A 13046-nucleotide genomic window follows, 5' to 3' on the forward strand; every position below is an offset into this window, starting at 1 on the left:
GAGATGTCCCCGTCCCGACAACTTGACATAAACCAATACATCAAAACTTATCATGACAACATAACTGACCACTTTTTTACCAGTGATACAAATTTAATTTGTCATTTAAATGTCATTTAGTGTTAATACTCTGTCATATAGTTTTATAACAGCGTCATGAATATTTTTCTTGACCTCCACTACAGTGGTAAAAAATAAGTCGAAACTTCAGTCAAAACCGTTCCACCTCATCACAAACAATCCGAAAACAGGACCCCAAGTGCAAAACACCCAACTTGTCCCTTAATATAATTTTAATAGGTTAAGTTTCCTTCATGTGTTTAACAAATAAAATGAATCATTTAATAATAGCTAATAATAATAATAATAAATAAAATTGATAAAATTATATTTTATTGCATTTGGAGACCGATTCACCTAAAATTAAATAAAAACAGTACTATAATGCAGGTTCCATATCGCTGGAAAAATAGTAAATTACATTAAATACATTAAATTTCTTGTTAGTTTTTTCTTCTATGATAGAAAATTTCAGAACCCTCTGTGTGAGGAAGAACAAGTTCTGTTAGTTGTCAGTTTTTTATGTATTTGGCATTTTGTTAAGGTTTTTAAAATTATTTGACAGTATTAACACTTAATGACATTTAAATGTAATGTTAACGCATAAAGCTAGGTAGTTTCTTAAGTTTGATAATTATTCTGCTACGTTTATGACAGATTTATGCCAAGTTGTCATAACAAAGAGATCTCAAACAATGTCATATTTGCACCAAAAATGACATTACCGAACAAATTATACTTAATGACAGTTGTCATAAATGTGCATAAAATCGGCTTCATGTTCATGACACGTGTCATGTCATGATTATGAAGGTGTCATGTTAGTTTTATGAACACCCGTTCAAGTAAAGCGTTACCAATAAAGATTATTATTATTATATTATTCACAAACAATATCATTATTACATGGAATGTAAAAGAAGATTTGTCTCAAAGCTATTTCTGTACAATTTAACATGATTGTGTCTTTCTTATAAAAGTAAAATCTTTACAAAATCTCACTGAGAGAAAAGTTCTTCAGTGAATAGTGACTTAAATTTGAAGAGTTTAGTTCCAAAACGTGATAAACAATTGTTACAGACAAAATCAGTATTGTGTCAGGTCAGTATTAAAAAGTAAATTCTTCATTTTACACAAAATCTGATTTCCACCGTGTTGTTTTTCTCCCTTTTTTCCAAAACGTGATAAACACCACTCCTCCTTCTCTGCAGAATGCAATAAATCCACTCAACAAATCACAGCGCACCATTCCACGCATTGTAAACAATAATGGTGGCGCTCACGAAATCCTATTTTCCACATCTACTTTGTACTTTGTGATCAACAAACAAACAAAAACAAAATAGTAATTTTGATAGCACTGATAAACCTGTGGTGCTTTTCTGTGACATAAAAGAAACGTAAACCATCAAAATCTTATAATTTACAAGATGCATTCAGGCGAAGAAAAAATGCCGGCTGTTGCTTGTTCTCCCGACAGCATCAAGCTTCTGTCATGCTAACACATTGATCTTATGAAAAACTTTCCATTATTTTACTCGAAGCCAACAAAAATCGAGCAGGACCAACAATTTTACAGCTGATCGCTGTCAAAATAGTCCAGCGACGATGTCCCAAGTATAACAGCAGCAATGACAGTGTTCTTAATATGACAAAGTAAGTGTTTTGATTAATGCCATTCATGTTTATTTTTTAATCCCACTAGTCAACTAAATGAATATAATATGGCAAAGATGAATGCACATTTATATATTGATTCAATATAGATTTATAGCATTTTGGAAAAAAAACTTGGTATAGAAAACTTGTTTTTACTGTAATTAGTAAAAATGGATTTATTGCGTTTTGGAACCAAACTCTTCATTTAGTCTTTTATAAACTATAACTATAGAAACACACATTTTTAGTGACAGAACATTTTTGGGTGGACAATTCCTTAAAATGTGACCCTGAAGCACAAAACCAGTCATAAGGTACAATGTGAAAGCTGAATAAATAAGCCTTCCATTAATGTTGGACAATGTTTGGCCGAAAAGTCTGAAGGTGCAAACAAACAAAAAAATTTGTAAAAGCACCTCTAAATGTGTCCTTAACGTGGCATATTACTAATGATAAAAACATGTTTTATATATTTACATTTGGATATTTACAAATATCTTCATGGAACATGACCTTTAACTTATATCATAATGATGTTTGGCATAAAAATTTAATTTTGACCCATACAATTTATTATTGGCTATTGCTACAAATAACTGGCGACTTACAACTGGTTTTGTGGTCCACAAATATCCTTCAAATGCCAGAATAAAATAGAAAATAATTAATGTTATCCTATGACACATGTTTAAAAGCCTACAGAAGGTTCATCTGTTGGCCTTTTTAGTATAAATCTGTCCAGCACACAATATGTGGACAACCTGTTTGGCTACATGTAATCTTCCAAACCACAAATACTGTTAATATAATGCAAACGAATGTCACCACTACTCAGGACAGCATTACATACTGCCATCTCTTACATGAAATGTTTTTCCCTTTTGTTTATGAATCCTTTACACATACGACACCTGATCCCATGATTCATGTTTAGCTCCTTCATTATAAGCATTTGATATTCTTCAGGTCCACGGTGGACTGTTTTAAAATCCATCCGTTCTGGAGGGCTCAACATGGTGTGATTTACAAAAACTGGACCACAGATGAAAACCAGTGCAGAGGCTTGCCAAAATCTTCATGGTCAAATAACAGAAATGTGGCTTATCTTTTCCAAAACTGAAGTATTTGAGGTAACATGCAAAGCCAGTGCAGAATTCCTCTCTATAGCCTTGACCTCCGTGTTATCTCTCTCAGTTTTTGAAGGCCCCATGGCGACTTGCTTTGTTGATGAAGTTCTTCAGCAGGTCATGGTCCATGTCTGTGAATGCCTGTGTCTGCGTGACGGCCGTCAGGTGGTTAACGCAAAACTTGAAGCAGAACTCCTCCAGATCCTGCACATGAAGAGTGGGTGGACTGAATCAATGAGAAAGAAAACCAACACTAAAGACCTAAAAATAACAGGGGTTTATGGCTCGGTACCAAAACCTAATGAGCGGTTCACCTAGGCAGCCGTTTTAGGCCACCCATGTGCTTCTCCTTAACTATTTCACACACTGTTTTGTGTGTTTTAGTACTTATATCATGCCTACTTGAGTATTATGCCCTTAGCTTAGCAACACACTGACAGGTTCACATGAGTATTGTTTGTGATGTAAGTGATCACTAACGGTTGATTTCAATGTTCTAGGTCAGTTGAGATGATGCCTTTGAAAGTAGTTGCCTATGTAGACAGAAGGAAAGGTTTTGGTACAAAGCCTTTAATTAAAAAGGTCTTCTGATGACTGTGTGATTATATATGCTCACCTGTGCCTCGTATTTGACAGCAGCTGAGAGTAGTGTTATAGCGTTATCTTCTGTAATGCCTCGCTTTATGGTCTCCTGACACAGTCGCTTCAAACGGCTTTCACGGTAATATGTGGCCAAATCCAACAGACCTTCACAACAAAAAAGCACATTATTTCTTACCTCTAGTGGATTGTGCAAGAGGGGGGAGCTCAAGTTTTATTTTATCACCATACTTGTGTAACTACATTCTTTAAATAAGGAAAAACATGGAAGTGTTTGGTGCCTTCTAAATTTATCCCTGTTTGGATCCTAAGGAATGAATGGGGCTAGGCTAAATGCTAATACATTCACAACGAGCTGTACAAAGAATAAGTGCACGCGTTGAATAAAGATAGCTATGTATTATTTGTCTAAGTTGAGGTAAGAACATAGTAAAATATTGAAAAACGGTGGTGTTTTCCTTTAATTAAGCATTGAAAGAGCGTGGATTCACGGGAATCCTTAACAGTTTATATAAATCGGTCAAACAAGACTCACAAATCATTGTTATGGATAATCCGATCGGTCTGTGCCGTGTTGTATGAAGTTAAAATACACCTATGGTTTCTATCGCAACAAAAGCGAAAACTGAGTTAAACGCGAACGTGACACCATTGACAAGCGACCATATGAACAGGAACAGAACACTTTTTAAAACTGGAAATTTAAACATTTGTTGAAAACCTTTAGGACATTTTAAAGAGCCCCTACTATGCTAAAAAGAAAGGTGTTTTGTGTATTTGGTGTAATGAAATATGTCTGTCTGTCTACCATACATTATTGTTGGTCCTCTACGACTTTCTGAAATGTGTCGATTTGTACAAAGCATATCATTCTGAGAAAGTGTGGTGTGCTCCGACTGGTCAGCTATTCAGTGTGTTGTGATTGGCCGAATACCTAAAGCGAGTGGCGGAAATGTGGCGCTCCTTACCATATCTGGAAGATCATGTCTCATGTAAAACCATTAGACGGTGGGCCGAGGCTCCGTATCTGCTTTACTTTTCGAAATGGATGATCCCCATGGAGGGAGAACCTGAATTTGTAAAGTTTGGACGGTTGTTTTATTCTCAACGATATGAAAAGTGTTCCCCCGAAATGATAAAATGTCCCCGTAAATATGCAGGCAAACGCGGTTGCCTACTATATCAGTCGAACCAATAGTTCGGCAAGATACTGACAAAGGATTATTATTAACCAATCAGACGTGGGTTAGTAGAACAGCTGTTACACGGATTCAGACACGAGCTGCAGCGGAATTGACCATCGCCAAGGACATTCTTTGTGTGATTGTAAGTATTCATTTGATTTAATTGATATCTATTTAAAATGTTTGTTGTGTACACTGGTTTGTTCAAACGTATGTATGCGTCTCGTTAGTGTTGTTTTACGTAGGCGTAGACTAACGTTAACCGTTCCGTACAACAACGATGTTCCGTGCATATTAACTTTTACCGCCGATCGGTCATACACAAAATATGTATATGTGTCGTCTTCATTTCTCTTACATCTCCGTTTAAGAGAGACACACCCCAGCCGAATGTTCTAGTAATATTTCATAAAGTTTGCGCCCACTGCGCTTTAAAATGACCGGTGGGCAAGCCACACTTCGACAGCTGCTGGGGTGTGTAGACAACTAACGTTAGAGCAGCGAAAATGTACATTTTTATATAATTTATGCTTTTCACAGTATTATAGTTTTTATAAGCTGCAATGTTTACTCCCTCTGTTTCTTCCACAGTTTTTTTAAAAAGTACATTTAGCTTTGACAGTCAAAGTTCACGTTGTTAACAGCCTCTCCTCAATGACTGTTTTGCCGAAGTGCTTGTAACGTTACCCATTTGCATATGTTAGTTAATGTTCTCGTGTTTTTGTGTGGTGAGGTACCGGGTATAATCTCGATAGCACCCTTACGAAAATTAACCATGGTTTTATTGTGGTAAAAGTGTAGTAACCAATGTATTTTGTTGTATTGATTACTATCAGCAAAACTATGGTTTTACTACACTAACCACGATTTAACTATAAAACCATAGTTGTCAAAACAATAGTTATTTTGTGATTACCATGGTTTTACTATAGTAACCATTTTTTTAACTGTAGAAAAACAATGGTTAATTTTTGTAAGGGCAGGTGAAGTGATACCTTGTTTTATACTGTTAATTTTATTTTAACCCCTTTACTGCTGTTTTTCTGAACCTTATACTTCTTATGTTTGCAGATAATGCAAGGTGTGGGGCCTGCTTGGATGTGTAAAGACCATGGGCTTAAGACCTTAGAGCCTGTGTTTTTACTGGCGTTGCCTCGCCATCCTCTGCCTCTAACACTAAAAAAGTGCAAAACAATAGGTTTAGGTTCTGCACATCACTGATTGAAGAAAAATGATTTGTAACTTTCAGCAGTGAAAAACTCATGCTACATATATTGTTTCCACCTGTTCCCTTAAGATGGGTAATAAACCAATTTCACATTGTTTAGGGGTCTCATTTATAAAACTGTGCGTAGGATCCTTACTAAAAGTCTACGTACACACAAAAGCCAAAAATGGCATACGCAAAAAAATATTAAGACCTATAAAACAAAGCACTGTTCCCTTTATAAATCACAGATCACCTGCAAGTGTTCATACATGAATCATCCTCAGGTCCCACCCTGCAAGCCCATCTCTCATTAAGTTTTTTCTTTTATAGAACACAACCTTTGTGTGGGAACTGGTGTACGCACATTTCCAGCCCCGTTTTGTGCATACGCCAGTTCCCACACAAAGGTTGGGATCTATACAAAACCGAACTTAATGGGAGAATGGGCTTGCAGGGTGGGACCTGAGAATGATTCATGTATGAACAATTGCAGGTGATCTGTGATTTATAAAGGGAACAGTGCTTTGTTTTGTCTTGGTGTTTTTTGCCGTGTGCCATTTTTGGCTTTTGTGCGTGCGTAGACTGTTAGTAAGGATTTATAAATGAGACCCCAGGTGTCTGGTTTTGTTGATAATAACGATGCCAATCATGCCATAATTGAAAAGGAAAATTTTGTAGGTTGTTTTTATTATATTACTGTTAATACACTGCATCTACATTTGTACTACTCTTATAGACCCCTTCACGGTTTACGTCACAGGCTGTTCCCACTGCGCATGTCGGGGTCAGAAAAGTCATTACAGCAGATTGAGTTGCGTATTATTCGGTACCGTCAAAAATGCCTACTTACGTCGTGGGCTGTGAAAATCGCACCAGGTCTTCCGTTAAGTTTTCGCGATTCATGCAGAATCTCATAAAACAAAAAAAAATACAACATCTGCGTCTGCAAGCAATTAACGTGCAGACTGGGACAATGCAAAGATCAAGAGGCTTGTGTTTGTAGTGCTCACTTCATTTGAGGTAAGTCATCATTTTTCAGCACTGTTAGATTAAATTATTAAGCCTAAATGGTATGAACAGTTCGACCCCGTGCTGCGCGCGCACCCGATAGTCATTCAATGTTTACAAACCTTGAAGGGGTCTATACTTTTACTACACTGCACATGTGTATGTATTTGCACTGTGCATGTTGCCACCCCCCAGCGATTTTCTATGTAACTGTTATAATAATCTTAAACCATTTGTCTTTGATGCAATTTTGCTCTGCTATTTAAAGGCTACTGCTAAAACATTGCATATTTAATTTATACTACTGTAAACCATGCTACTTTCTTCACTGCATGTCTATACAATATACTACCAACCTTCATTTGCAGTTTCTTCAATAAAAACTTCCTCTCTTCTCCTTTGTGCACTTTTTATCTTTGTGATGTTTGTGAAGTGGCTGTGGCACTGCCTGTGGAGGCTTGTGTTGGCTAGTTTGATTGGCTTGTTTGTCGGTTCCTGGCAACTTGTGCCTGTGAAGGGAATGGTGGGTCCACTATCCTCAAATACATGCATGCAGCACTTCATTTTTTGACATTTCTTTCCAGTAAACATGATAAAGCAGGGAAAATAATTGTCTGTCTTGCTTTATGACGTTGTGTTTCCAAGCGATAACAGATATCAGAACGGTGTAAAAAAAATAGAACGGTGAATTTATTAAAGATTACAAAAAAATGACAGGACATGACAAAGATGGTTACATAAAATAAAAACAGTAAGAATGGGCAACGTTACCTCTACATTCACATTTTGTGTCAAACTGAATATTAAAACTGCATTAGTGGCTAAAATTAGTTAACAAGTTCAATCTTTCCAGCGAAACTCGCCAGTTTGTTGACACGCGTCATCACTTTTCCACGCACGCTATTGGATGAAGGCAACAAATACGTCATGAACTTCGGACCCCAAACGTAGCTGCTTGCTCTATTCGCCGGGAAAATAACCTGGAGAAAGTTACCGATATTCTAGTAATGTGCAAGGTGTGTAAGTGGCAACAATTTTTATTTGCTTTGTTGAAAAGCGTAGCGGTTACATAAAAAAAACTGGGTTATCCATCACAAGAGATCGTCTGATAACACGAAATCTCCCCTCGGCCCACCGTCTACATGTCTGCATTTGTGATCATAGAAACAACAAATGCTGCTCTACACTGCTCAAAATTCATGTTTGAATCATGGTTTAAATAATCAGTAGTAAATTCTTTAATTATGAAAACATAGGCTACTTACAGGCTGTGAATCATAAACCGGAATTATGAATTAATGTGCATCAAAAGAATTATGATAATGTCCATTAAGTCAACGTCAACTGTCTACTAGGGGTGTGATGAGATCTCCTGCGATGAGATCCCATGAGATTAAATATGTATCACAAAATTAATTATGTCACAAGATTTCTCATGGAGGTGAAATGCTGGCTGTTTCTCAAACAAAAGGCTGCAACCTTTGGAGGTCGCATTTGTAGACTACATACATAAAGACTTATTACAGAATATAAACAATTACAAAGTTGACTATTATGCTTATTTAATCGTAAATTGTTGTAATATGCTTATGACTTGCAAATGTAATGATCAGTTAACTGAAATAAACCAGGCTTGATGACGTATTCAGTGTGCATATGCAACCTCCGGAGGATGCAGCTTTCCGTTTGAGAAACGACCAATATCAGCATAAAGTTAAGTTTCTGGCTAAACCTATATGTGAAAGCATTATATTCAGTCTTTTACTGCGTGTGCTTTTTTGTTTGGGTTTCCAATAATGTTCGTCTAATACGCGTTTTGTTTCTCTCAGTGTCAGATGTGAAGTGTCTTAAACCCTCACTCGGAGTTTACATGATTTTATCTCTGCTTGTTCTTAAATAACAGTGACTGTATGATTTCTGTTGTGAAGAATTAGACAAATAATAAAAATTTAAATGGATTTAAACGGTGTTTGGCTAAAAGCAAGCATCTTAAGTGAAAGTAACAGAAGCTGGTCCGTTATCGCCCCCCCCGGCAGGCTTTTTAATAATAAAAAAGGCTATATGTGTGTTTACTTGTTTTCATATTTTTTTTTAACCAATTATTATTGAATCATCATTATAACATAATTTTAGAGGTTTTGCTCACTTGGGTGTACTTTTATTACCAAAAAATATCAAATTACTTCATTATCAATTAGTTAAATAATTGTTAGGGATAGTCCTAGATTGGTTAAAACATTTCAAAATAATGTGATTTCAGTTTCCCTTTCATTTATTTTATCATTAAGGATTTCTTAAAAAATCTCGTCTCGTGAACCCGATTAAGTGTCTCGTCTCGTCGATTAAGTGTCTCTTCACACTCCTACTGTCTACCTTAACTAGTAAACTGTTGCCTACAATCCTTGCATTCATTTTAGTCCAGGAGATGATAACTCGTATAATCGTAGACTTTGGGGATTGTAACTTTGCAGATTACATGTACTAACACACATTTACACAGCAAAAGAAATGTAAAATCGTGAAACTGAAAATAGGGGCTCTTTAGTGCAAAAATCTTACATATTGTGCCTTAACATAAAACAGCCATTTTTAGATCTGAAATCTGATTTGATGAGCTACAATTGAAGCCATTGTAAAGTAGAAAATAAATTCTTTAAAATAAATAATAGTTGTAATGTTACCTGGACACCATCAGTGGCCTAGTGTAGGGTAAGGTTAGGATTTGGTTAATCTAATAAAAAAAAAGGTTCACCTATTGCGTCCTCAGGTGGGAGGTTGATGGTATCAGTATACAGGTACTCCAAGAAGGCGCGGTACACCAGATAGGAGAACTGATGAACCTCTATGGTTTCTTCATCCGTCTCGTTCAGCAACGCCCGGAAATGCTCACACCTAACACACACACACACAAGAAACCAACCTGTAAATAAGACTGTTGTAAGGCTTGAACTGGCCTGGAAAAATGTCTGATAAACATCCCTGAAATCTTCTGTATGTTTATGAAATGTCAGTCTTTGTTGTGATTCAGCAAAACAAAACAAAAACACCACAGGGAAATAAATGGCACATTGTACAAGCACAGCATAAATCCCTGCCCTGTTAGTTATAGGATGTGTGCATACTACAGTTTGGCCCTGTACACACTTCAAAATTTCGATAGTGACAACCGCATTTAAATGTGGGAGTGAATATCCTAAATGTTCGCTCCATGTCTGTAGGAAACACGACTTACGCTGAGTCTGAAGCCGTCTACTTCCATACTATACTGTATATCATGTGCTGAGTAGTATGTTCAAAATTCATAGTATTGGAATAGCTGCAGGTGAAAAGTACCTGGATGACCTACTACTTCTGGCAAGATTCTGAAGTTTTCATTTGATGGACACTTTACTATTGGAAGGACACGGTCATGTTCATGATGAATGTTTAAATACTTCATCAAAAACTAGTTGTTTTTTTCGGTCCTGTACACACTACGCAGAGTTTCTGTAAATGTGGTTGTCACTACCTGCATTTTTGCAGGGGTTAACTCCAGAGGTGGAAAGTAACGAAATAACATTTACTCACGTTACTGTAATTCGATTACTGAATTGTGTGTGTACAGAACAGGAATAAGCATTATTATTAAATATCATCTGGATAAACTGTGCATTTATACTTGTTATTAAACTGCTTTCTAATGTATTTGATTCTGATTGATCAATCCCTGCATTTTAGTATAATGACCACTAAACAGCACATTACAGTACTTTTTTAAAACACTTAAATAAAAACATATATGAAACCATATTATTGACCAAACTGTAATAAAACATTTTTACTTTTACATCGTTTATGTCCAAAAACACTGTGTGCTTAAGTTACGCAAGCAAACCCATTTATGCCCTTTTATAGTCTTTCTGTCATGTTATCAGACCCGGAAGCATCTTCATGTGCTGCCAGCTTATAGGAAAAGCTTTAAAATTCCCCCAGGTTGGTTTACACGGTGTATTATTATACCTAATTTACACCGTGTATATACCAGCCTGTACTTGCATCAGTGATTTTATGGAACGCTGTTCCGTTTCAGCGTAAAAACAAACAAACTTTAAGCTTTAAATGAAAGACCCTGTCCATTAGACACTGATACAACACATACACACATGGTTCAATACATGATGACTGTAGAAACAACAAAAATGCTACTTATGCACAAATCCATATACTACTTTATATGCAGTCAGCTTTATGTCTGTACATGCTTGGGTCAACAGAGTTCAGTTTCCGGGTGTAGATAATATCTCAAGAGTATAATGGTGGGAATGAAACCAAGGGGGAAATAACAAGACATCTGCAGAGAATCCACAGGCTATTTTGGAGATGATATTATCAAACTTTCTTATGTTTATAGGAAAGACGAATGACGCAGTAAACCCAGATAAGATTAAACTTCATACACATCGTATAAGAGGAAAATTAGAAGTTTAGTTTACATCCACTGATTTGATTGCAGGTTTTATGCTACCTGATTTTAAGTAGAGCTTTGTGCACATGGATGCACTTCCCGTCAACCAGGAACTTGAGATCGGAGATTTCTGGGCTGTCGAACTCACGCTTTAGTGACTGGGCGACAGTCAGATAGTCATCTCCATCTGATAAGCAGATAAATGCAAGTAAACATTAAATTCGTCCAATTTTCCTTCAAAGAGATACGTGTGTGTTCCTGTTAAAACTAAAAACTCAACCGAGGGGTTCAAGAAATAAAACCACCATTCAAAAACTTCAAACTGATATTTAGGGATGACATAAATCTTTTTAAAGCTTCAGGGCAACGCTGTACACTGAGGATCTGATTTACAGGTATGTCAAAAATGAGTGTGATTTCAAATTAAACAAAAGGTTTTATTGCCTAATTCTGACAAACATGCAATCCTGAAGCAAGATCCATCAATCAGAGAAATTGATAATAGAGTTAAACTGGAAACTATGCCAAAATGGTACACTTCTGCAGGATATGTAGTGTAACTTAATAGCATCAGCTAATATTACCTACAAAGATAGATTTGATTGTTATATCATTCACACAAAATGTTAAGTATGTGTTTGGGTTTGCTTAAGAGGAAAATTTCATTGTACAGAGATTTCTCTTTAATAGTTTAGGAGATTCTCAAATTAAACGTCAACTTAGGCTATGTTTACAAGGCAACAATATAGTAAAAATTGAAGATTTTTGCATTTTTTTTAAATTTCCCGTACGCACAACATTCACACTAGTTGGCGATTTAAAGAAATATTAAGCATTAAAGAGCCACACAAAATCAAAAATAACATTTATTGCAGTGTATCATGTAGCTGTCCGTCAATGTAAACGATGTGCAAAGTAGTTAAATCAACAGGTAGGGATGTCCCGATCTGATATTCTGGATCGGTATCGGGGCCGATCAGGGATTTTTGGCTGGATCGAGGACCGACAACATGACCGTTCCAAATCCGATACTGTGCATTAGCCGTGGTTGTAAATGACAAGCTATTAAAAGGACAAAGTACTATAAAAGCACCATAAACGTTTTATGAACTATATTCAAAGTCTTTTAATACACTCAATAGCTTCATGTGAAGAAACAAGAGCGAGGATTCCCATGAGAGGATGATTCAAGGGCATCAATTCTGCGCCCAGAAAGCCCATAAACGTAGCGTGTATATGATTTAGGTGCATCAATTCTGCACCCGGAATGTGCATAAAACGTCCGGTCAAGCGCATAATCCTATGCACACCAGTGGCGAACCGTGAGTACTTCAGCTGGGCCTTCAAAATATGCAATGAAGTGCAAATGCCTCTCCATGCGCAATTACGCATGGCGCAATAAATGAAAGTCACAAATTTAATAGATAGGTTCTACTTACTACACCGCCTTAATTCTTAAAAACAGAAAAATGGAGACAAGTGAGCATGGGGGAAAAAACACCAAAATAAATTGAGAGTAGTTTGTTTTTCATAAATTTTAAAATTCAGAATATAATACTAGGCTATTCGTATTTCGTTAAATCATACAGTGAACGTGTAAAAATTCTGAGCACGCAAAGTTAAATTACAGAATAGGCATCGTTTGCCTTTAAATGCAGTTTTAAAGTTTAAAATTACTTTAATCTAACTGATAAACACAAATACAGACTCTGCTGCTCTGTAAATTTGCATTTAATTTTTGTTTTTTGTAAATA

General features: G+C 36.3%; 1 protein-coding gene across 4 annotated transcripts in view; it reads right to left on the reverse strand.

The window, feature by feature from the left end:
- Positions 1 to 258: 258 nt before the first annotated feature.
- The window catches only part of rcbtb2 (regulator of chromosome condensation (RCC1) and BTB (POZ) domain containing protein 2), a 36241-nt gene continuing 23453 nt past the window's right edge, over positions 259 to 13046 (reverse strand). Inside the window, exons 9-13 of one of the 4 annotated variants that reach the window (XM_073862605.1) lie at positions 11353 to 11476; positions 9601 to 9740; positions 3463 to 3593; positions 3327 to 3379; positions 2968 to 3050 (exon numbers count right to left, since the gene is read on the reverse strand). In XM_073862605.1, coding sequence (XP_073718706.1) covers positions 3335 to 3379; positions 3463 to 3593; positions 9601 to 9740; positions 11353 to 11476 — 440 coding nt within the window. In that variant the 3' untranslated portion in view covers positions 2968 to 3050; positions 3327 to 3334. Of the gene's footprint in view, positions 3100 to 3326; positions 3380 to 3462; positions 3594 to 9600; positions 9741 to 11352; positions 11477 to 13046 lie in introns of all 4 variants that reach the window. The other 3 variants (XM_073862604.1, XM_073862603.1, XM_073862601.1) reach the window with 3 other exon arrangements.

This window comes from Misgurnus anguillicaudatus, chromosome 24 (genome assembly GCF_027580225.2).
Source record: "Misgurnus anguillicaudatus chromosome 24, ASM2758022v2, whole genome shotgun sequence".
NCBI classification, from domain to species: domain Eukaryota; kingdom Metazoa; phylum Chordata; class Actinopteri; order Cypriniformes; family Cobitidae; genus Misgurnus; species Misgurnus anguillicaudatus.